Raw genomic sequence first — 25,897 nt, 5'->3', positions numbered from 1 at the left:
CCCCAGCCATCATCATAGGAGACTTTAATCTCCACGTCGACGTGATCCCCCACTCCACCAACTGCGAAGCTCTGCTATCTGCCTTCAAGGCAATGGGTTTCACACAAATCGTGAATAGTCCCATGCACAAAGCTGGTCATACCTTGGACCTCATATTCATAAATTCAGGCCTCACCCAAACCTCCCAGCCTCATTGCTCCCCTATCCCATGGTCAGACCACCGAATGATCACAACTGACTCTGCATCAAGGAAAACCCAGCTTCCCCCTGCTCCAAAACTACAATCCAATACATGGACTACCTCAGCTCCCATCTTTCGACAGAACTTGTTAACCTTGACCTCTCTGATGCAGATAAAGCCCTCACCTCTTGGCATATCATCACTAACAAGGCAGCAGAAAAAATATGCCCCTTAAAAACAAAAGAGCTAGACCCGTCCATTAAGAACAAAAAACCTTGGTTTACACAGGAATTGAAAAAACTACAACTAGAACTAAGACATAAAGAACACTTATGGCGAAAGAGACCCTCCAATGCTACACTAACTGAGTACAAAACCCTCATGCACAGCTATAGAAACATCATCCTTTGTACAAAATGAGACTTTTATGCCCGTAAAATTCATAATTACTCCTTTGACGCCAAAGCATTGTTCTACTACGTCTCAGAGCTCACTAAACCCACTTCTTCAGTCATCCCCTATGATCAAGCCCAATCTAGATGCTCAGAACTTGCACAATTTTTCGAAAATAAAATCCTCAATCTAGTAGCCCCTCTGGCTTCCTCAAAGTCTGAACCATCTTCACACTACACTCCCTCCTTAAGCCAGAAAATAAACCTAGAATCTTTCGAAACGACCACTTCGCTCGAAATTGAATCGATTCTCAAAAAGATGAAACCCTCCACTTATCCGAAGGACTCCATTCCTTCCAAACTACTGCTCACCATCCCAAACACCATCTCTAAGCCACTAGCAGAGATTATCAACTGCTCGCTAGCTCAAGGATTAGTACCGGACGTGTTGAAATTAGCCATCCTCAAACCACTACTCAAGAAACCCAACCTGAACCCAATGGACCCGGCCAATTTTCGCCCCATCGCAAACCTACCGTTTGTCGCCAAACTCATGGAGAAAATAGTTAACAAAACAACTCTCGGAATACCTAGAGGAACACAAGATTCTAACACCAGCCCAATTCGGATTCTGCAAATCTCTCAATACGGAATCCCTTCTAATCTCGCTGACAGACAGCGCCCTCACAGGCCTAAAAAAAAAGACCCCCTACCTTTTGGCACTTCTCGATATATCTGCAGCATTCGACACGGTGAAGCACTCCATCCTCATCAATCGGCTCTCAGAATTAGGTATATCAGGAACAGCCCTTGACTGGTTCAAGTCATTCCTCGACAATAGGAATTTCAAGGTTAAAATAAGCAATAAAGAATCTCACCCTGTCAAGTCCACACTCGGAGTCCCTCAAGGATCCTCCCTCTCCCCCACCTTATTTAATATTTATCTTCTCCCCCTCTGTCAACTTCTCACAAGTCTAAAGGTTACGCACTTCATCTACGCCGATGACGTCCAGATTTTGATACCAGTCACAGAATCAATCTCTAACACCCTCAATTTCTGGAATAGTTGTCTACAGTCAATAAACACCCTCCTCACCAGCCTTAATTTAGTACTCAATACTTCAAAAACTGAACTTATGCTCATCACTCATGATGACAACAACCACCTCAACTCACCCCTAACGACCTCCACCACTCAAGTAAGAGACCTCAGCGTAATTATAGACAACCGGCTGAACCTAAAAAGATTTGTCAATAACACAACAAAAGAATGTTTCCACAAACTACATATATATAAAAAAGCTGAAACCTCTCCTCCATTTTCAAGACTTCCGAACAGTTCTCCAAGCAATCTCATTTTCAAAAATAGATTACTGCAATTCTCTGCTAATTGGCTTTCCAGCTATCACCACCAAACCTCTACAAAAGTTACAGAATTCCGCTGCCAGGATCTTAACCAATTCCAGCAGAGGAGAACACATCACACCTATTCTTAAGAACCTACATTGGCTCCCCATTAAATCCAGAATTTTGTACAAAGTTCTAACCATGATCCATAAGACCATTCACTCCCAAACCTCGCTAGAACTAAACTGCCCTCTTCGTCATCACTCATCATCCAGACCGATCAGAACCAGGTACTTAGGCACCCTTTATGCACCAGCTGCCAAGTCTTTGCTCAAGAAACGCGCACTCTCAACAGCCGGTCCCACACACTGGAACGCTCTCCCCACGGACCTTCGCCTAGAACCTTGTCTGCGGATGTTTAAGAAAAAGCTTAAGACTTGGCTTTTCACAAAAGCCTTCTCTTAAAGCCATCTCAATCCCAATACCTCAGCTTTGTTTGCCACCCCCAGTTATTCATTCATTTCTTTATCTTGTGCTAGATTACTCTCGGACCATGGTCTCGAGTTAGAATTTCTATGGCAAATGCCAAATTGTCTATCCGTTTACTGGTATAATCTTATGTTCTTAAGTTTTTGATACAATGCTTTTACCATGTTCGATGTAATGCTAACTTTGGTGTTCTTCAATCATTATTATGTAGTCCACGTTATATTTAACTCTTATGCTCATTGTAATTTCTAACCTTAGTTCTCTGTAAACTGAGGCGATATGTACTATTACATGAACATTGGTATAAAAAAAGCCTTTAAATAAATAAATAAATCTGGCTAAAGTTAGCCAAGTAACATCACAGTTATTCAGCAGGAACATAACTAGCTAAATCTGACTATAACTGGTTACGTTTGAAGTTACAAATCAAAAAAAGAGCACTAAAGTTCCCAGCTACAACTCAATTGAACCAAAAAAAGGGGAACTTCAATATTCATTTCTCTATATCACCACTCACTTGAAACAATTTTTTATGGTTAATTTTTTTTTTTTAAATCTTTATTTATAAGTTTTTCAAATAATAGATACAATCATATTATTTGTATACAGAATACATGGTTATTTGTAAAAACCAACAAAATTTCCATACATTTTTACATGAAAGTTGAAAACTAACCATTACTATCAATCAAATTGGAGGGTTCTTCCTTGGTATTATCTTTTTAAATGGGGAATTTAATGAAAAATTTCATTATCAAGATTGATTCATACTAGAACTATACCCAATATTTATCCTTGCATGGACAGTGGGGATGAGGTAGGCATTCTATTTTGTATTAAGAAATTCTTTAATTGATCTGGGAGAAAAAATAAATATGTAACCTCCTGTTTTTTAATGATACACTTACAAGGAAAGCGAAGGGTAAAAGAAAAACCTAATGAAAGAACCTCTTGGCGAAAATTCAAAAAGGCTTTACGCCTTTGTTGGGTAGTAACAGCCAAATCAGGAAAGATTTTTACATCTTTATCATGAAATTTAACTGGGTATTTGCTAAAGTATTTCTTCATGACAGAGTTAACATCCAGAAATGAATAAAAGGAAACTAGCAAAGTACCCCAGCTTATTACTTCCAAGGAAGAATCCTCTAGAAAATTAGACAAATTTCCTTGAAATAATTCTGACCTCACCTCATTTCTTGTGGGTGGAAGAAAACTACAGTTATTAATAGTTGGGGCTCTGTCCTCAGAAAAACCGAGTTGCCCAACCAGAAACTTTTTTAAAGTAATCAAAGGTTCTTCCCCCACTTTCCGAGGAAAATTCAAGAATCTTAAGTTAAATCTTTTTGAATTGTTTTCTAGCATTTCAACTCTACGAGATAGGTATTCTTTATCCTTAACTAACGCTGCCCTAATTTCTGAGTTTTTCTTCTCTTGGAGTTCCAAAGTTTTGATTCGATCATTAGAGTCTTTTATCTGTTTTTGTATTCCCAAGCAATCTTGTTGATTCCTATCGCATATTAAATTCATTTTTCTTTCCAGATTTTGGATATTCCCCATCATGCCAGCCATCATGTCCCAAAGCATATCCATCGTTACTACAGCAGGTCTGGTTGGGATATCATCTTGCCTTGAATTTGGCAAAGAGTCTTTAACTCCCAAAGGGGCCAATCCAGAAACATCCCCTGCTGCCCCTTTTAAACTTCTAGAGGCAGCTGTGTCTGTTCCATCTGGAATGTTAATTGCGTCGGGATATAATCCTTCGGCCGTTAACTCAAGATCTTTCAAAGCAAGTTCTGATAGCCCTTCCATTACTCTCTGCTGAGGTGCTAGCCCTATGTGGGGGCTAAGGGACGCCTCTTCTGCAGGCTCAGTAGATTTCCCCAAAACTGCTGGCACACCAGACTCTTCAGCTCCCTTTACTACAGGTATAGGGGAGATCATATAGCTTGATATTTCTTGCTGTATAGGAGACGGCAATGGGAGGGGAGGGCAAATTCTTATTCTCCCCTTCCGCTTTGGAGGCATATTTTAAAGTTAGCAAGAAAAAGCTCAATCTCCTTTAGCAGAATCTTATTTGATAAACCAAGGGTTCGAGCAAAGGAGCAAGATATGAGAGAAGTAGGTAAAAATAGTTCTTACTTGACTTTGGCAATCCGGCAAATCCGGCGAAGCCCGGCAAAGCCCACTGACTGCGCGCGGCTTTAGCGACGCGCCGGCTCTGCTACGTGCCGCACGCTGGCCGTTGATATTGGCCGCTTCCGGTCCCGCCTCCAATCAGCTCCTCTGCGCCGCGAAGCCCAGCAGCTGACTCGGGTTACCTCCTGCCTCCGACCTCCGCGATGACACTCTCCGGGGCTTCCTCTCTCCGCTCCTGCTCGCCCTCGAGGTAAGAGAGTCAGGGGGCCGCTGATATTGGCCGCTTTCGGTCCCGCCTCCAATCAGCTCCTCTGCGCCGCGAAGCCCAGCAGCTGACTTGGGTTTCCTCCTGCCTCCGACCTCTGCGATGACACTCTCCGGGGCTTCCTCTCTCCGCTCCTGCTCGCCCTCGAGGTAAGAGAGTCAGGGGGCCGCTGATATTGGCTGCTTCCGGTCCCGCCTCCAATCAGCTCCTCTGCGCTGCGAAGCCCAGCAGCTGACTCGGGTTACCTCCTGCCTCCGACCTCCGCGATGACACTCTCCGGGGCTTCCTCTCTCCGCTCCTGCTCGCCCTCGAGGTAAGAGAGTCAGGGGGCCGCTGATATTGGCCGCTTCCGGTCCCGCCTCCAATCAGCTCCTCTGCGCCGTGAAGCCCAGCAGCTGACTCTGGTTACCTCCTGCCTCCGACCTCCGCGATGACACTCTCCGGGGCTTCCTCTCTCCGCTCCTGCTCGCCCTCCTATGGTTAATTTTTAATCTTCATTTTCTACTTTTATTATTATATCATTGTAATAATTTCAAATCAAATTGTCCTTATATAAATGAATGAGACCGCATCAGCAAGCTTGACGAAGTACCTCGTCACCCGACAAGGTCTTCCGGACTAATCAATCATTTGCGGTTTCACGTTAAAGATGTTTTTCACAGCATTAAGCTGAAGTTTCAATTTTAGCAAAACCGTCTAGCGACAACTGCCCTTTAAACAATGGCTCAACAATGGCCGGTGTTTCGGGTGTCCTGCTTCTTCAGGAGCCATATATTCATCTACTTCTCAAAAACAAGGTAGACGCTGAAATGCTAAATCGCTTGCTGTGTCCCATATCTGGCTTCTACAAATTTAATAAGAACCCACTCTCAATAATTTAACATAGAAGAAAATAATACATAATACTTATCTCAGTGTTGGTAATACCATCAACTTCTCCCGGACATCTTGTCTCAACCGTCTTCACAAATGGAACAGAAACCACACAACAGTTGATCAACTATTTAAATACCCGCTGAGCCTTCACGTCACCAATCAGCGACGACGACACCAAGGGTTCTAGCCTTAAAGATCAGTTGGTTCATTCTGACACATCTGAGAAAATCCAGCAAAATATATAGGGTTCACATACTGCATGTGGTGCGTGTTCGGTGTGCCAGTTGATGATACAAACTGACTGTTTTTTTCAGTCTCTTCAGAAATCTTTACCACTGCGGTCTATTACCACATGTGTGTCAACTAGGGTAATTTATATTATACAGTGTCCTTGTGACAAATTTTATGTGGGGAAAACTCAGCGTCCTTTAAAAGTAAGAATAATAGAATATTGATCTAACATCACTAATCAGTGCTTGACAGCCCCGTTAGTAACACATTGTGTAGAACTGCAACATAAGTTTGATGACCTGAAAGTATGTGTCCTTGAACAAATAAAATCACATTGGCGAGGAGGAGATCTAAATTTAAAATTGTTTCGAAAACAATTTCTTCGTATGGCCCAGGAAGTTAAAAACCTGGGTGCATATATGGTTGTTCGTTATCCTAGTAAATGTGTATTAAAAATTAACTCTCAAAGATATGTGTACTTTGATCCACAAGATTTACGTAATTTTCTTGATTCCCGAATTGCCTTAAATAATGCTACCTGAACTTCCCACGGGTTATAGAGGTATATATTGACCTACCTTCTTTTTTTCTTTATTATTTATAATTTCTTGCCTGCCTAGAATTAAGAATTGTGGATCTCCCCATTGCCTTATAAATGGATGTATAATCATAAAAATGTTTTATTTCTACAAGAAATATGATTCTTAAATAAGGATGTTAAATTTCCGAATGATTATGATTATACGATTATTATATTGATATGTATTTTTTTTTTCTTGAATTATTGTGTTGTCAATGCAGTATGAAAATCAATAAAAATTATAAATATAAAAAGAAAAAAAAAATTGTTTCGAGCAGCACAACGTTGGATACATACTTTAAACACTATTCATCCATTTGGGCTAAATACTGCATTAGAATTGAATGTATTTCTCTAAGTTGAGTTATTGCTTCATTATGGTTTGTTTTGCAGATTGTTTGCCCACTAAGATCATTGCGAATTTCCTTGTATATATTTTTCATCAAGACAATCATCATAGCTGTATGATACGGGGGGACGCAAAAAATTAGCGAATATTCACACGATGAACTAACACGGTTAAGCATTCAAGTCTACCACGAACATTAAGAATGTTTTCAACTAAATACAAGTGATCGTGTTGATTGCTAGACACTATCATGCCGGTCATGATTGGGTGATGAAGGGCTCCATGGTGACACAGTAAACATTTTCATACGTCATCACGTCATTGTTGATTGCTGACGTGAAGACTCAGCAGGTATTTAAATGGTTGATCAACTGTTGTGGGTCTCTGTTCCATTTGTGAAGACAGTTGAGACAAGATGTCCGGGAGAAGTTGATGGTATTATCAAAACTGAGATAAGTATTATGTATTATTTTCTTCTATGTTAAGTTATTGAAAGTGGGTTCTTATTAAATTTGTAGAAGCCAGATATGGTACACAGCAAGCGATTTAGCATTTCAGCGTCTACCTTGTTTTTCAGAAGTAGACGAATATATGGCTCCTGAAGAAGCAGCACATGCAAAACACCAGCCGTTGTCGAGCCATTGTTTAAAGGACAGTTGTCGTTAGACGGTTTTGCTAAAATTGAAACTTCAGCTTAATGCTGTGAAAAACATCTTTAAAGTGAAACCGCAAATGACTGATTAGTCCGGAAGACCTTGTCGGGTGACGAGGTACTTCATCAGACATCCCCCAAAAATAAGACCTAGTAGAGATTTTGCCGAATTCTTAAATATAAGACCTCCCCCGAAAGTAAGGCATCCCTTGTAAACAGGGGCGGATTGACCTATCGGGGGATCGGGCTTCCCCCAGTGGGCCGGTCAATCCTGTGACGTCATTTAAAAAAAAATTTTTTTTTTTTTTAAATAAAGTTTCCAAAGTATTAGGGGCAGACGCGAGCAGTGGTATCCCGAGGGGAGCCAATGCCCCCGGGCACAAGGAGGCTCATGCGGCCGCTGAGCCTCCTTGCCCAAAGAAAAAGATCGCGTTCAAATGCACTATGCTCTTTCTCCTTCCTGCCTATGCTGCCCCGGAAGTAAACGTTGCCGGAGCCGCGTGGGCAGGAAGAAGAAGGAGCATCAGCGCGTGCAGAAGAGGAGCCGCCGCGGGCTGCTGCGAATCCCAAGTCGCAGCGGCCCAAGAAGAGGAAGAGGCCCGGTAGCGAGGAAGAGGCCCGAGAAGTTCAGGGCCGCTGCAGAGCCCATCCTGCGGCGACCCGCGAAGAGGAGGCCTGCAGTGGTATTCTGAGGGGAGCCGATGCGCCCGGGCGCAAGGAGGCTCATGCGGCCGCTGAGCCTCCTTGCCCGAAGAAAAAGATCGCGTTCAAACGCGTTGATGCTCTTCCTCCTTCCTGCCTGTGCGGCCCGGAAGTAAACGTTGCCGGAGCCGCATGGGCAGAAAGGAGAAAGAGCATCAGCGCGTGCAGAAGAGGAGCCGCCGCGGGCTGCTGTGAATCCCAAGTCGCAGCGGTCCAAGAAGAGGAAGAGGCCCGGTAGCAGGGCCGAGGAAGAGGCCCGAGAAGTTCAGGGCCGCTGCAGAGCCCATCCTGTGGCGACCCGCGAAGAGGAGGCCCAGAGGTGAGAGAGAGGCTGAGGGTCTGTAGAGGGTGTGTGCGTGCGTGTATGAGATGAGAGATTGTGTGTGGGAGTGAGGATCTGAATGTTTGCAGAGGCAGCATGTGAGAGCCTCTGTGTGTGTGAGAGAGACAGCGTGTGACGGTGAGAGCCTATGCTTGAGCAAGACAGCATGTGGGAGTGAGAGAGAGCCTGTGTGTGTGAGCGTCAGACAGCATGTGCCAGTGAGAGACTGTGTGTGTGTGAGAGAGAGAAATGCATGTGAGAATGAGAACCTGACTGTGTTGAGGGAAGAAGACGGAGAGAAAAGAAATACGGAAGAAAAAAGGACAATATAAAAGGAATTGGCAAAAAAATAAGAAAGGGAAGGTGGAAAAAAAAAAAGCCTGTGACCAACGATTAGAAAACTAACATCAGCCAGCAAAGGTAAAAAAAAACCAACATTATTTTTTAGTGATTGGCACATGTAATCTTTGGGAATGTGCAAGAATAGCACTCTCTCTATGTGGATCTCACAATGTACGAGATCAGCATGGAGAAAGTGGAAGCTCACGGGGCCTGCACAGAGGAGGCAGCAGAATGGGCTTCAGTGTCAGTAGCAGCAATCGGCGTCTCCCCAATAGCCATGTGGCAGCAGTGACAGTGGCATCAAGATTACTGACATCTGGGGATGGTGGCAGTACCAGTCGGGGGACCCCTTCCAAGCAGTGTGCAGAGGTTCAAAAGCAGCAGAGTCAGCCCAAGCTGACTACCATGAATGCTGCACACTCCTACCTCTCTCTGACAGCACACTGGTGAGGCATGGCTGATGCAGGGGCAGCCAGCAGCTCAACGGTTTTAGACATCCCCTGAAAATAAGGCCTAGTGCATCCTTGGTAGCAAAAATTAATATAAGAAACTGTCTTATTTTCGGGGAAACAGGGTATATATATATATATATATATATATATATATATATATATATATAGACAATTTGATTTGAAATAATTACAATTATATAATATATATAATAATAAAAATAGAAAAGGAAGATTAAAAATGAACCATAAAAAATTGTTTCGAATGAGTGGTGATATAGAGAAATGAATATTTATGTTCCCCTTTTATTGGTTCAAGTACGTTTGAAGTTAGCCAGGTATGTGTACCTGGATAACTGTAGACAAGTATTTTCATAGGCTATTTTCCATAACACCCCCCCCCCCCCCCGCCAAAAATAAATAAATAAATAAAACAAGCAAACTCCAGGCCCTGCTCTACCTTTCCTTCCCCTCCCAACCTCAACCCTCTTGCCACATCTGGAACCCCCCTCCCCAAAGCAATGCTGGAAGCTACTGGAAGAGGTATGAATGTACCATGCTTTCAGATGAGGCGGGAAGGCTTAGGTAAGGTTTGCAGGTGAGACGAGGAGAGGGTAGGGGGTGAGGAGGAGAGGGTAGGGGGTTAGAAGGAGGTCTGGAAGCTGCCTGTTATTTTCTAAATGGAGGGTGGAGATGCTCCTCGGGCTGCTATGGCGTGTACCATATTTCACTTCACTTGGCTAGCTTTTGTGGGGAAGAGGGTGAGCCAGTCAGGCACTTTGCTTGATATTTTTACAGATTTGGGGATGGGGGGAATCAGGCCTGCTGGCCCAAGTTTGTTTTATTTTTTTTGGATACTTAACCAGCTATATTTTGAAGGCAGTTCTAAAGTTAGCTGATTAACACTGAATATCAGTGTTATCCAGCTAACTTTACTCCGCCCTGGAAAGTCCACAAGTTAGCCAGATAACTTGGGGACAGTCAAACCAGTTTACTCAATATAGCCTTAGAAATTAACAAAAATGGGACTACTAATGATTCTGTGTGTTTAAAATGTCAGCTTAAATACATAAAATCATTTTGCTGTTTCTGCTGCTTTAGACTTTAGAGCCATTTCTAATCTCTGCATGCCATAAAAGAAACTCAAGCACTCTTCTTAAATTCCTTGGTTTACAAAATGTGTTCTTATTTGCCTGTAAACACTGTGCTGTGGAACAGGATTATTGGCTTCTAGCCTGGAGGCTCATTTCTCCCAGATTTGGCCCCTAGATTCATTGAAGTTTGTTGATATTACTGAACAGCTGCCAGATTCCTGTAATTTAGACAGATGAGTTTAATGCCCATTTAATGTGACCCTGCCAAAAAGTGTAACAGTAAATATTTTTAGTCCAGTAGCATAAGCACTTACCACAGCACAGATACTGAATTTATTTTAATTCTAGTTCAAATTCCCAAATGTTCACTTTAGGGAAGGGCATAGTCTCTAGTAATATTCTTAGCTATTTCATTAAAATGAATCCTTCAACGTGTGAGCAGATAAACAGAATTAAGGTTTACCTTCCAAAACCACTGAATAACTTGATGCCCTGCACTGTAGCCATTCTTGTACTTTGAATGCTCCCTCCAGTCATTCACATCAACATCTCCCAGCCCACACATGAGCAGCTAAAGGGGAAATATAAAACAGGAGAACATAAACAAAATACATGGAAATGATACAGCAACACATTCTACTACAGAAATTTACAAGGCTGCTTACCTCCAGTTCATTTTCATCAAATATTTTGATGAGGTCTTGTGGTATTAGTTCAAAAAAGCCCTAAAATGTTAGTAGAAAGAAAAGTTAGAATATATATGATATATTCCAGATTCTACAGCTGACTATTGGAGACTGTCGACATACTGGCACTATGTTTCATGTCTGGTGGGATTGCCCTAAGATGCAAAATTTTTGGGAGGTTATTATTCAGTGGATTAAAAACTAATAAATGTTGAGATACCCAGAGATCCTAGATATTATCTCTTGAGTAATCCTGTGTTAGATTTACCTCAGTTTTTTCAAATGCTGATTCTCCAAAGTGCAATAGCAGCTAGGATAACCTTGGCCACAAACTGGAAACATATAAATTGTCCATCTATCAAAGGTGTGCATAAGAGTTTGCTTAGTATTTATTTCTTAGGTCATCTTCCTACTATTAGACCGGATAACCTGGAAAAATTCAATAGGATTTGGTAGCCTTATTGTAATGGTTAGAGGAGAGTCAATCTTGATTTATTTAATAATTGATCCACCTCATGGGTTTGGTTTTATATATCTGCACCTAAATGTATAGTGCAACTGTCTACATTTAAGAACATGCCATACTGGGTCAGACCAAGGGTCCATCAAGCCCAGCATCCTGTTTCCAACAGTGGCCAATCCAGGCCATCAGAACCTGGCAAGTACCCAAAAACGAAGTATATCCCATGTTACTGTTGCTAGTAATAGCAGTGGCTATTTTCTAAGTCAACTTAATTAATAGCAGGTAATGGACTTCTCCTCCAAGAACTTATCCCATCTTTTTTAAACACAGTTATACTAACTGCACTAACTACATCCTCTGGCAACAAATTCCAGAGTTTAATTGAGCGTCGAGTGAAAAAGAACTTTCTCCAATTAGTTTTAAATGTGCCACATGCTAACTTCATGGAGTGCCCCCTAGTCTTTCTATTATCCAAAAGAGTAAATAACTGATTCACATTAACCCGTTCTAGACCTCTCATGATTTTAAACACCTATCATATTCCCCCTCAGCCGTCTCTTCTCCAAGCTGAAAAGTCCTAACCTCTTTAGTCTTTCCTCATAGGGAAGCTGTTCCATTCCCCTTATCATTTTGGTCGCCCTTCTCTGTACCTTCTCCATTGCAATTATATCTTTTTTGAGATGCGGCGACCAGAATTGTACACAGTATTCAAGGAGCGGTCTCACCATGGAGCGATACAGAGGCATTATGACATTTTCCGTTTTATTCACCATTCCTTTTCTAATAATTCCAACATTCTGTTTGCTTTTTTGACTGCCGCAGCACACTGAACAGACGATTTCAATGTGTTATCCACTATGATGCCTAGATCTCTTTCTTGGGCGGTATCACATAATATGGAACCTAATATTGTGTAACTATAGCATGGGTTATTTTTCCCTATAAGCTTCACCTTGCACTTATCCACATTAAATTTCATCTGCCATTTCGATGCCCAATTTTCCAGTCTCACAAGGTCTTCCTGCAATTTATCACAATCTGCTTGTGATTTAACTACTCTGAACAATTTAGTATCAATTAAAAATTTGATTACCTCACTTGTCGTATTTCTTTCCAGATCATTTATAAATATATTGAAAAGTAAGGGTCCCAATACAGATACCTGAGGCACTCCACTGCCCACTCCCTTCCACTGAGATAATTGTCCATTTAATCCTACTCTCTGTTTCATACTTGTCTTGTTTTATGATATTGGGGGAGGTGGGAGGAGTCTAGCGATTCACATCTGAAAGATGTGGTAAATAATGTTTTCTGGACTTTGTTTCAATGCACAATAATTTAAATTACAAAAAAAAAAAGAAACGAATATATACGATACTACTGAACCAAAAACAAAGTTGCTTATCTGTAACAGGTGTTCTCTGAATGCAGGAAAATCACCATTCACACTGATGGGTAATGCCAGCAGATGGTGCAGATATAAATATTTGCAGAGCTTCCTAGGAAAACTCAAATGTCGCTCTGGCCATGGCGTGTTCCAATTTGGTTTCTAAGCTAAGAATTCAAACTCCAAAAGAGAAGGAGAGAGGATATATGTGACTGGTGATTCCACTATCTTCAAACAATGTTAATGACCTAGTCACACTGACAGAACTCCTTAGCTAAAGCTGATCTTAAACTAAAATGGGAACACAACAATCCCACCACCAAGGTAGAACAAACAGCCTTTTTGTGGTTTACCCCCTCCCCCTTAAAAAAAAACCCAAACAAAAAAAAATTGAAACAAAACCCTAACTAAAATAAAATAAAGATCCCTAGTGGGGCTGAGCCCTAACCCTCAAAGAGATGTACATAATGGACAACCCAAACCTGTTGCATCAGAAGTCTGCATCTGAATAATGAGATGTAAATGAGTCTACATCCCACTCTGCGTATCTTCTCAATACAGGTTGACCTCAATGGGCCACTGATACAGCCATGGCTGTGAAAATATGGGCTTTGACATACTGTTCCATGGTTAGACCAGCTTAGCCATAACTGAAGGTTATGCACACAATAGACTAATGCTCTTTGCAGTGTATCCAGGCACAATGCAGCCTGTTTTGAAGGGAAACTACTCACACATTGTTACCTTTTGAAATTGGAAGCTACACAGCATGCATGCTAAAATTACCCACGTTTATTTTATTTATTTTAGACATTTTATATACTGTCGTTCCATGTAAAGATCACAACGGTTTACAATAATTACATTCATAGGTATAAATCAGCAAATAATGCCTTCTATTTGTGCAGTGATGGGGGAAGCCTGTGGCAACCAAACGGCACGTATACATCTGAAAATCAAATGTTTGCCAGCCATTTTACTCCCCTGATTTAATCACACCCACTGGCACATCTCTTTTTAACCTAGCTAAACGTGCATAACATTGGCAGCTTGCACTCCCGTGTCCTCCCCCCCACCCTTCCTCTTATCGGATAAGCACACATTAATCACACATATACCATGATTGGTGAAAACAGGCCGCAGCTTTTATTAATGATTAACATAAAACCAAACTTTTGGTACCCGAGTATTAGTGCGTCAATCAAATATTACCAAAACCGGGCTTCGTACCGGCGTCCGCCATTTTAGCCAGTATGCCACACGATCTTCCCGGCCCCCCGCCATGTCCAAGCCAAGGGGCCATCCCCCGGGCAGCCCACGCCCACCTCTACGCACTTCTCCTTCCTCTAGGACCCCGGTTTGTCCACCGTGTCCTCCGGGCCCCTCCTGGCCCACTGACTTGGGTACCCCCGCCACCAGGCCGGGATAGTGTTACACTTGTCCCGGGCCCCCCAACACCTCTACTGCGGCCCCCAACTGGTCAGCGTGCGCTCCAGCGCCTCCTGTATCGCATTATTAAATAAGTCGTACCCCACATCCGATAAGTGAATCAGGTCCGGCCTATACAAGCCCAGGCAGGGCTCGTCTGCCCATTCGTGCTGTATGGTAACTATAGCCGTAGTCTGAGCCCATACCTCTATCTGCCTGTTTACCTTCTTCCGCCCCCTGGCCCATAATCTGTCACCCTGCCATTTTAGCCTGGGTATGATTTCGGACCATATTAAGATTGTGCCCCTTGCCAATTCCCGAATCTCCTCCAGATCCCTTTTTATACTGTCTATGAGCTGCTTAGCTGTCTTTCCCCCTAGGTCGTTGCCCCCTAAATGTATGACTATGGCACCTGGCTTCTGGCGGGTACGCAGGCTGTTTTGTACCTCCGGGATCAGTTGTTCCCATCACATTCCACGGATTCCCATCCATGCCAGGGAGATTCCCCTTGGTGCCAAGCCCAAGTGCGCTCCGTATGTCCTCTCCCGGGTCCTCTTGGCCGCCCAATGTACGAAGGAGTGTCCCATTACCCATACTATCTTTCTCCGTATGCACCGACCTGCGGGTGAGATATGAATTGCATGATTAGTGACCCATTTGAGCAGCCCCCGGCCTCACGTATCGCTTGGCCGCCGCCGATTGCCACCTGCCGATCTTTTGTATGACCTCCATAGATAAACCCGCCTGTGCTGCGCTCGTCGCAGCCCCAATCCTAAACGAATGGGTACCATACTCCCCCGGGTTTAGCCCTATGGTGGCCAATCTCTTGCGCAGCACTGCCGCAAATTGAAATTTAGTCAGCGGTACCCCATCCTGGTGAATTAATAAATGGGTGCCCCCTTTTGGTCTGATTTGCAGGAGATTTAACACGTTCCCTACTGGGCATGTCACCTGTGACGTCACCTGGGCCAACCTTATTTCCACTCCCTTCGCCCTCTGATCGGTTTTTGACTTGTGTACCCTTATCCTGATTGCCTGTTCCTCCACGAATACATTGTGGAATAATATGCCGTCGTTTCCCACGTCCTTTTTGGATGCTGCTACCAATTCGCTGACTCTTAATGCCGCGAAGAATGCAATGGAGAAAGCGGCCCTGAACAATACCACCTCGAATCTGTCTGAACAAACCTGCGCGGCTGCGTGCCATAACGTACCAATATCTCGTGGGTTATTGGCCGCCTCCTGTCCCCCTTCAAGGCTACTGTCCTGGCCCAGCCTGCCAGCAACTTCTTCACCATGAAGTTGTCCAGTGGATCTCCCAAGCCTTGCGCCTTCGTGAAGAAAGCGAAACCCGCCAGTTGATTTACTGTCGATCCCCTGGATAAGCCCTCCTCCTTTGCCCATGCCACGAATCGCTCTATGTGCCTACCCTCTATCCTACCCCCTTGCCATCCCTGCTCGCGTAAGAAAGCCTGTACTCTGGTAAACCCCTTGCAGTAGGCCTTCCATGTCGCTGGAGCAACGGATGCCTTCAGCAGCCCCCATTCTGTTACATTCCAATCAGCCATAGCCGGTTCGGTATGGGGGCTCCCTCGACGTCTGCCTCTGGTACCTGTTGATGAAATAGATCCCACTTAGCTTGGGATAGCGCGTCTGCCACCTGATTATGAACGCCTAGCACATGCCTGGCTCGTATTGTTGTGTTAAGTCGTAAGCCCTGTAATACCACCTCCCTTAACAGTTCCGCCACTTTGAAGCATTGTGCCGCTTGCCTGTTAATGACTGTCACGACTGCCAAATTGTCACACCAGAATACTATCTTTTTGTTGCGCAACTTATGCGCCCAGACCGTAATAGCCACCAATATCGGGAAGAGCTCGAGGAATGTGATGTTCTTTACCAACCTGCTCTGTACCCATTCGGGCGGCCATGGTGTGGCACACCATGCGCCCTGGCAGTAAGCCCCGAAACCCCATCCTCCTGATGCGTCTGTGTGTATATCCAGATCCTGGTTCGACACTGCATCATCCTGCCAAATTGAAATCCCATTAAAGTTATCCAGGAATTCCAACCATATTCCCATATCCTTCTTTATCGGCCGTGTAATTCTAATGTGATGCCTCGGGTTCTTTACCCCCCTAGTGACGTCCGCCAAACGCCTCAGGAATGCCCGCCCCATCGGAATCACCCGGCAGGCAAAGTTTAAACTTCCTATTATGGACTGAATGGCCACCAACGTTAGTTTTCTGCACGTCAATGCCCGCCTGAGCATGCCCCTTAACTTGTGTAACTTGTCGAGTGTCAGCCGCGATGTCATGGCCTGCGTGTCCAGCTCGATCCCCAAAAACGATAAGGTAGTCACTGGGCCCTCCGTTTTCTCCCCGGCCAAAGGAACCCCGAATTCCTCAGCCATCTCTTGAAATGCCGACAAGGTTTTAGCACAAGTGTCTGCATGAGCTGGTCCCACGAATAAAAAACAGTCGAGGTAATGCACCACATTCGCGTTCCCCGCCCTCTGTTGTAACACCCAATGCAAAAACGTACTAAACATTTCGAAGTATGCACATGAAACGGAGCACCCCATCGGCATGCATTTGTCAAAGTAATATAACCCCTGGAAGTGAAAGCCTAGAATGGGGAAGTTGTCGGGGTGTACCGGAAGCAATCAGAATGCCGATTTGATATCTGCTTTCGCCATCAACGCACCTTCCCTGCAACGCCTCACCAATGCTACCGCCTGGTCAAATGAGGCGTATTGCACTGAACACGCCTCCTCCGGCAAACCATCGTTCACCGAAAGCCCCGGAGGGTAAGATAGGTTCTGTATGAGCCTGAACTCACCCCATTCGTTTTTTGGTACAACTGCCAGAGGTGACAGCATCATGTTATCGAATGGAGGGTCCGCAAAGGGTCCCGCCATCCTGCCCAACTCAATCTCCCTATCTACCTTTTTCTGCACTATGTCTGCTTGTCTAACTACCGAAGATGAATTAGTGTAACCCGTGCCCGTGATCCTGCCCTGGAAAGGAATCCTAAAACCGTACTCGAAACCGTCCCGCAACTGTTTGGCCTCCCTTTGCCTTGGGTATCTATCCAACCATGTCCCCATGGCGGATAGCTGCACAGGGGACGGTGCCTTGCTCGCTGTTTTACTGCTTTCCTTTACTATTACTCCCGGCTAAAAACCTCTGCCCCTTTTTTGTGCATCTCGCTGCCGGGTGTGGTGCCGCGCATACCGTACCATATGTGCTTGAACCGACAATCCTGGAAAGTACATCCTGCCTTATTAAAGCGCCAACATACCTTGTTGTTACTGTTATCGCCCCACTGAGAACTACCCGTACCAGCCTGTCCGCTGATGGCCTAAAAGGTTTGCGCGCCGCACCTGACTCAATGGCCTTGCTAGTCATCTGACGTAGCCACAATCCCACGTCTTGAGCTGCCCAGGACAGGCTCTTGTTATCCTCCATCCTATCCCTGAACTTCTCATCGTAATTCAACCAACACCACCCTTGATATTCCTTGTACGCCTCCAAAATAGAGTCAGCATAACTCAGCATGGGGGCGTATTGCGAAGGGTCCTCCCTCCCGATGACACTAACCATTCTCAGAAATGCCCTTGTCCAATTAGTAATGTTCCTAGCCACCTTTACTTCCGCCCCCTTCTGCTCCTCCTTCTTCTTTCCTTTCCTTTTTTCCGCTGCCCCCTTCCTTCCCTCTAATATTGTAAATATATCTATATATTCACGTTTTCTGATTTTGCTCCGCAGTGCCCTTGGCACGCTCTCCCACAACTCCGCCAGGTTTGGAAGAGCTGCTGCAGCCGCTTGTGCTGCAGAGACCGTAGAGCCAACTGACTCCTCGCTCTCATCCGACTCCTCCCCCGAGGATCCCTCCGATGAATCACTTTCATATCTCTTTCTTTTAGCCCTCTTGCCTTTTGTGTCTCCAACCGATGCCGTTCTTCCTTCCCGGCTTCCGGTCTCGTCGTCGCAACCTTCTCGTGCGTCCTCCACTTCGCGTGGCGCCCCCGGAGTCTGACCGATGACGTTGCTGGTCTCTCCCCGGGGTGCCTCCCTCTCCGGTGTCGCGCCTGTATTACTCCCCTGCGTTGAGTCTTTCGCCGTCTCCCCTCTCGTTCCCACGTCCAACGTCTGTCCACATGCGCTGGTTGATGGAGCTGTGTACCATGGCGGTGGGACCTGCCACCATGGCGGGTACATCGGCGCTTGCCATGCGTTGTAAATGTAGGGGCTTCCCTCCTGCTTTCGCTGCGCTGATGATGACGCCTCCGCTCCCGAACGCCCCATCGGAGGCCACGCGGGCCATCCCCACGGTGGCGCATTGTATCGGCCTGCCTCTGGCTGCGTTCCGGTCAAACCTCCAGCCGTCCTGGTGCCGTCGCGGTCACCGTGTCATCTTCCACCGCCGGAGTCGGTCCCTTCGCGTTTCTCCCGGTCTGCTTCTTGTTTCCTTTGCCTGCTTGAGTTTGCACCCTTCCTTGTGCCTTAGCGCTGTCCGTCCAGGGGCGTTTTCCATGATCTTTGCCCCCCCCCTTGCCTGCGCGATCCGGTCTCTCTGGGGTTGCTGTCCGTGGCTCGACCGCCTTCAGATGCCGGCTCCGCCCCCTTGTCTGCTTCGTCATCGGGCCTGTCTTTGTTCCTTTACCGGCCATCCTTGTGGTGCCGCGAGGTAAAAGTCTCTCTCGGCTTTAAAAGTCACTCTCCGCTTTAAAAGTCACTCTCAGCTTTAAAAGTCTCACAACTCCCCGGTTCCGGACCCCGGCAAAGATAAACAAAGTACTCACAGTTCAGCTGCGGTGGGTCGCCAGCTGCTGGGCCCGCTACAGTTCGTCTGCGCTCGGTGGATATCCTCTGGCGGTCCTCTGAATCGGGGTCCTGAAAATCTTCCGATGGCAGTTCCAGTCCAGGCCTTTAAATGCGGCTCTTAAGTAGCGGCCGCCAAGCGTGGGACCGGCCTGGGCTGAGGACACTGAAGCCCCGAAGATCCTTTGTTTGCACCCCTCCTTGGCTGCCCTCTGCCCTCTCGCGGGCCTGCCACGTGGCCACCGGGTGCTGGGAGCCCGGGCAGCAGCGGACGCTTGCAGCTCTTTTTTTTTTTTTTTTAATTTTATTAAATTCCCGCCAGCCTGCAATCCCCTCTGTTTATCCGCCGCCGCCGAGCCGCCCCGACCGTCTTGTCCTCGTGTGGCTGCCCGTTCCAGCCCGTTCGCTGCTCCCCTGCAGGCCTCTACGAACCATGGGTGCCGCTCGATCAAGGCGCCGTCCGGTCCGAAAACGCGAGCGCCGGCCAGCCAAAGAGGCCTGGCCCGGCGCTCGCCCCGTATTTGAGGCCCGAGGTCTCGCGAGACCTCGGGCCGAGATCGGCGCGCCGGCGTGATGACGTCGCCGCCCACCTGCGGGGCGACGTCATCACGCCCCGGCGCCCCATCCCTGCAAGGACTCCTGGCCTGCTGTGGCGCCCGCCCGCCTCGATCGCCGCAGTAAGTTGCACCCGGGAGGGAAAATGGACAGTGGGGGGTCGTCCCGCCGGCAAGCGCCAGGTTAAGGGGGTCCCTCCCCGCAGGCGCTTGTCGGTCCGTCACAAACTGTGAAACTCCATGTGTACTTTCTGCCAGGCAGAGGGCAATTTTTAGCCAAGCCATTTTATTCGAGTAAACAACTTAAAATATTGCATTCCATGAACACAGCATATTTCACTTAGCTTCAGAAGGTGCATGTGAAGCCTTTTCTCTTGGAGACATTTTAGGTGAGTTCCCCAGTCCAGCCTGGATGTAACTGTAGTTATAACAATTAAAGGCAACTGAAAGTGGTAGCGCATGCCCTTGGCAAACATTTAGCCCTGGAAAAAATTGTGTTCTTGTGGGTGTATTTAGGTCAGGGGAGAAATACATTGTTTGTACATTAGATTGCTAGAAGTATGCATGCTATTTATTTATTTTATTTATTTAAAGATTTTTTATATACCGGGGCACGTTAAAAACATCACCCCGGTTCACAATGTAACGTAACATAGCAACAAGCTTTACAATAATTTGATGTAAGGCAAACAGTAAGAAAACTAGGTCAACTTGAGACAGGTGGTTACATAATTAACTCTTAGGGAGAGTAGAGGAAAGAGGTTTAACTATTAACAAGGTGACAGGATATAAGCAATGATTGAGAGGTAGAGGGACGAAGGGGGGGGGGAGGGGGAGGAGGATGAGGGGAGGGTGGGAGGAACGGGAACAGGGATGTAGGAGGAGGGGGGGGATGAGGGGGGGGGGGGGTCTGGGGTAGTTAAGTTCGATAGAGGCGTGTTCGATAGAGGCGTGTTCTTTCTCCACTACCCCATACAAATAGTACTTTTAGTGCTTGTAATTTGCACTTACACATTCTCAACAGAAACAATGCAGGTAGTTCCCCTCTTTGAAAATTTTGCAGAAAGTATGAATCTTAAAACCACCTGCAAAATTTGCAATTAATCAGGTAGTTTATAAATTGTCCCCAAGATGGTCTGGTAATGAACATCCTTTGACCATAGTCTATCTGAAAAAAAAAATGTAAAATCAAAAGATGAAAATATTTTGAAAGTTAGATGGCCTGAGTGGGGAAAAACGGGTCTCTAGATGGGAAAGCCTGACAGATATTGCAACAAAAATGGGACCTCCTGATAAGAATGTTGAAAAATGAAGAAAAAGACAATAAAAAACCTTCCTAAAACACAAGAGAGAATTATTTTAAAGGTAGCCAGGCATTCATTTGTGATTGCTCATCTGTGCTCTAATAGTGGCCTACGAGTGGACCTGACTGATAGGCTCACCCATAGGCTGCAGCTGGTTCAGTATACAAGAGCAAAAGTCAGTTGCAGGGTAAATGGCACTACTCCCCCACCAACTGCTCCCCACTTGCATCTGCTTGGCGTGGATTTGCAGGGGTGCAGGTGCATGCAAGCTTTCTCTACAAGTGAGCAAAGGCAGAAGGGATCCCTCTTCCCTAAGTCATCCACACCTACACCTCCTTACCTCCCTCCATCTTACCCCCTCCCATAGCATCCTCTCCTCCTCTGCTTCATACTCCCTCCCCCCAGTAACTACCCCCTGCTTCCTTCCTTCAACAACCTCTACCCCTGCTTCTAAATCCCCCCATTGCCAGCATCCTCTTCCTGATTCTTACTTCTCCCATCTCCAGCATCCAAACCTCTGTCTCTTTACCTCTCCCCAGCATCTGCCTCCCGCTCTTCCCTTCCTCCTTCCCTCCTCCCAGCTCTGCTACTATCAGCACATCTTCCCATTCCTCCTCCCTGGGCAGAATATCTGCTGAGCAGTAGAGATACCACCACCATTCTTCCCAGTCTGTGCCAGCCTTGCTCCTAGGGCCAGCAGAGATGGGAAGGAAGAGTGACAGGAGCAGCAGGACAGACTCCATCTATTCCTTCCACTTTCCCATGGTGGCAAGGTCTACATGGCCTGGTCTGAGATATGGTGCGTATTCTGCCTCAGGAATCCTGTTTGGCTGCAAGTACTATAAGGAACAGTGTTGGTGAAGACTTGACAAGAGGGAGCAATTAAGAGGGAAATTTACAGCACCTGAATCTCTCTCTGATCCTTTCCCTCCCCTGCTTCCACTCCCTGTCCCCATATTGCCTCTTAAAAATAAGATTGAAAAAATAATTTCAACCATCACACACAGCAACCACAGCCTCTTTTCCTCTCCCTCACAACCATGCCCTTATCTCTCATCTCCCTCCCCCATTTCCACTTCATCGTTTACTCCTTTCTCTTCTCCCTTCCCTTCATGCCTCCTCCTGTCTCTACCTTTCCTCTTCTCATGTGTATCTCTCCCCTGCCTCCCCATTCCCTTTTTGTCTCTCTCCTGTTTCCCCCATACCTTGTTTCACTTCTCTCTCCCTACTCACTGTGTTTCTCTCCCCTTCTTTCCTGTACTCTTGGTCTCTCCCTTTTTTCCTTCATTCCCCTCCCCCAATCCAATTCATTTCTGGCAACTTGGCAATTTTATTTAATAAACCAATTTTCTAAAAAGAAATCAAATCATCATTCAATTTTACTTCAAGCAGCTCTCCAGCAGACTCTTCGCCCAGCACAGTGTCAGGATTTGGAAACAAGAGAGCCATTTTTGCTGGATCCCCCAGGAATTGTATCGAAGGGCTATGCTGTGCCCGTGCTCCTATCCCCATGGCTTCCAACCCAAGTACATGAAGGGAGGCAAGGGCAGGACCACAGCACAATTCTCTGTTGAGAGGTACGGCTCTGCCTCCCTCCCTCAAACTAGGAAGCCCTGCAGGGGAGAGAAGGAGCTCTTAGCATAGTGAACTTCCTGCATGAATCTCATTTAAATGCACTTTTAAAACTGGGCCCACTGGAGTTTCAGTGGGAGTTTGGACTGCCTGGGCAGAAATGTGGGAGACTACCCTGCTTGCCCTATCCAAGAGCCAGCCCTGGTGAGAGTAGTATTTAGGCAGGCTAGGACAGTCAAAGTGACACCTCTATTGCAAACACTGCATTGGTTACATAAGAAGGAACGAGCTAAGTTCAAATAGTTGAAACTGGTGCATCAGGAGATAAGTGGAAATGGCCCTGGCTATTTAAAGAGCAAATTACACTAGCATAGGCTGGGCAAGAACTCTAGTCAAGCCACACAGTCTTAACTGGGGGTTCTATCACAGCAAAATGTAAGGAAAGCTCAGGTAAGAATGAGATCATTTTCTACAGCTTACATGCAAAATTAAGATTCAAACTGGACTATGTATCCAGGAACTTTTTCAAACACAGCTATGCCAACTGCCTTAACCACATCCTCTGGCAATGAATTCCAGAGCTTTGCTGTGCATTGAGTGAAATAATTTTCTCTGATTTCTTTTAAATGTTCTACTTACTAACTTCATGAAGAGCTCCCTAGTCCTTGTATTATATGAAAGAGTAAATAACTGATTCACATCTACCCATTCTAGACCTCTTATTGACTTTATGCACTTCTATCATATTCCCTTCCCCAAGCTGAACAGCTCTACTCTGTCTTTTCCTTTGATGTATGGAAAGAGTGAAGGGAAGCAATAATGGGGGATGGGTCTTGGAAGACTGGTTGTTGGGCTATGGTAGAAGAGGTTTATTGTATTAATGAATCCTATGGGGAAGATCGGGAAAATGATGGGATGAGTGGGTAGTAGATTCCTGGAATAGGGTCACAGAAGCTTGTTGATTATATTGTACTTTTGTTTGTTTGGTTTTTTTGTACACTGCTTCAGGAAGTTTTTAATGAAGACCAAGGAAGTGGCTAAGAAAAATATTAAATAAAATAAGGAACACTTGATTGAAATAAAAGCAACACATCAAAAAATCACAGTAGTCAACTAAGAGAAAATGTGACCATTGCTCTAAGCTGAAAATGATGAAGTTAAGCATGTTGCATGAACATAGCTATGAATGCCCAGATAAATTTCTGGGTTTTCCTAGAAAGCTCTGGAAAGGTGTTTCATGTCAGTGCCATGGTTGGTGATTCACCTTGTTTTCAAAGATAGATGTTTTAAAATGTTATTTTTGGCCTGGCAATTTCCTGCTTCTCCTTTAGGCTTCCAATTCAAATTGGACCCTTCTGCAGCATCACCAGCCCTGGTGATGCTGGCCAAACCAAGTTTTATTACTTTTAAAGGTTAAAAACTTTTTGTATTACTGAAATAATGGATTTTATTACACATTAATAAATGGATCATATCCTAACTTCACAAATGTAGCATTTTATATAATTGCTGAAAATACATAGAAACATATAGAAACATAGAAATGACGGCAGAAGAAGACCAAATGGCCCATCCAGTCTGCCCAGCAAGCTTCCCTCATTTCTTCTCTCATACTTATCTGTTTCTCTTAGCTCTTGGTTCTAATTCCCTTCCCCCCCGCCATTAATGTAGAGAGCGGAGATGGAGCTGCATCCAAGTGAAATATCTAGCTTGATTAGTTAGAGGTAGTAGGGGTAGTAACCGCCGCAATAAGCAAGCTACACCCATGCTTATTTGTTTTTACCCAGATTATGTTATACAGCCCTTATTGGTTGTTTATCTTCTCCCCTGCCGTTGAAGCAGGGAGCTATGCTGGATATGCGTGAGGTATCAGTTTTTTTCTTCTTGGTCATTTGTATATTTGACTTTTGACTTTGCTTCCAGAAATTTTACAGAAGCAGAGAAACATGTGAAATTAATTCCTTTTATGTTACTTGTGACATATGCAGGAAAACACAGGAGGAATGAAAAATCATACACGTAAATTTGTAAAGGAAAACAAATTTGTGATCAAAATGTATGGACTGACCAAAAAAGTTCAAAAATACTGCCATAATCTTTTGAGTCATTTTATGCACACAGCTTTTACAGTGCTGTTATATACTCATAAAGTGACTGTACCTTTTTCACCCTTTTATACATGATGTAAGGATGTTACCTCAATATCCATCCCAACGCAGCCCCTATGATAAAACATGGACGTATTGGGGGATTTATTTTAATGTATCACACTACCTTCATTTAGATGTGTGAATAAAATAACTCAAAAGATGATAGCAGTATTTTTGAACTTTTTTGGACAGTCCATATACTTTGAACACAGTCGTTTTCCTACTTTTTACATGTGGACATATGTTCTTATATCTGAAATACTGCTGTGTATGTTTTTTGTGAAAATACATATTGAGCTTATTGAATAAGGAGAACACAGGATACATTTTCTTTCAAGAAAATGTTATATTAGCTACAGTTCTTATAAGTGCAATCCAGCATAATATACCTACAGTATACAGTCATAAAAAGACATTTTAAAGAAACTATGCACAGTTTTCTGCCTTCTTGGTTTTTTTTCCAGCAGTTTTTCTCTTACTCCTTTCAGATTACATCTCAATTGTTACTTCCCTAAATAGGACTGCATTGCAGCTGTCTCGGATTTTCCAGTTTTCATTCCCTTTCCTTCCATGTAGCTGAACCATAGCATAGATAGGGTTGGCAAATTCCAGTCCTCAAGAGCCACAAAATCAAGTCTGGTTTTCAGGATATCCACTATAAATATGCATGAGATACATTTAAATACAATGGAGACAATGCATGCAAATCTATCTCAAATATTCATCGTGGATATTCTGCAAACCAGGCCTGATCGTGGCTCTTGAGGTCTGGAGTTGTCTGTTCCTGGCATAGATCACACTCTGGCTGAGAGGCACAGATTACAGTTCCATCGGAGGCTAGTACAAAAGGATATCCTGGAACCAGCCAGTAGATGTCACTTGAGTGAGGATTGGGGGCTCCAAACCTGGGAGCTGCGAGTGATGTGCCTGCAGTGTTCCCAACACCTGCTGAACTGAGCAGAAGTTGGATCTAGAAACTGAATTCAGATTTCCCAAATTGCAGCCATTGGGATAGCCCCTTGACTTTAGTTTATTTTTCCTTTATACACCTGCTGAACCCATAACACATTTCAGTTTTTCCATTAATTTTTGTTACAAATTCCTTTAGGGACTATTAACT

General features: G+C 44.9%; 1 protein-coding gene across 1 annotated transcript in view; it reads right to left on the bottom strand.

The window, feature by feature from the left end:
• The window catches only part of NEDD4 (NEDD4 E3 ubiquitin protein ligase), a 582,598-nt gene that overhangs the window by 28,095 nt on the left and 528,606 nt on the right, over positions 1-25,897 (bottom strand). Inside the window, exons 26-27 of the mRNA XM_029574322.1 lie at positions 11,073-11,132; positions 10,871-10,978 (exon numbers count right to left, since the gene is read on the bottom strand). Coding sequence (XP_029430182.1) covers positions 10,871-10,978; positions 11,073-11,132 — 168 coding nt within the window. The remainder of the gene's footprint in view (positions 1-10,870; positions 10,979-11,072; positions 11,133-25,897) is intronic.

The sequence above is a fragment of the Rhinatrema bivittatum genome, chromosome 13 (assembly GCF_901001135.1).
Source record: "Rhinatrema bivittatum chromosome 13, aRhiBiv1.1, whole genome shotgun sequence".
Taxonomy (NCBI): Eukaryota; Metazoa; Chordata; class Amphibia; order Gymnophiona; family Rhinatrematidae; genus Rhinatrema; species Rhinatrema bivittatum.
This window is presented reverse-complemented; position numbering and strand designations above follow the sequence as displayed.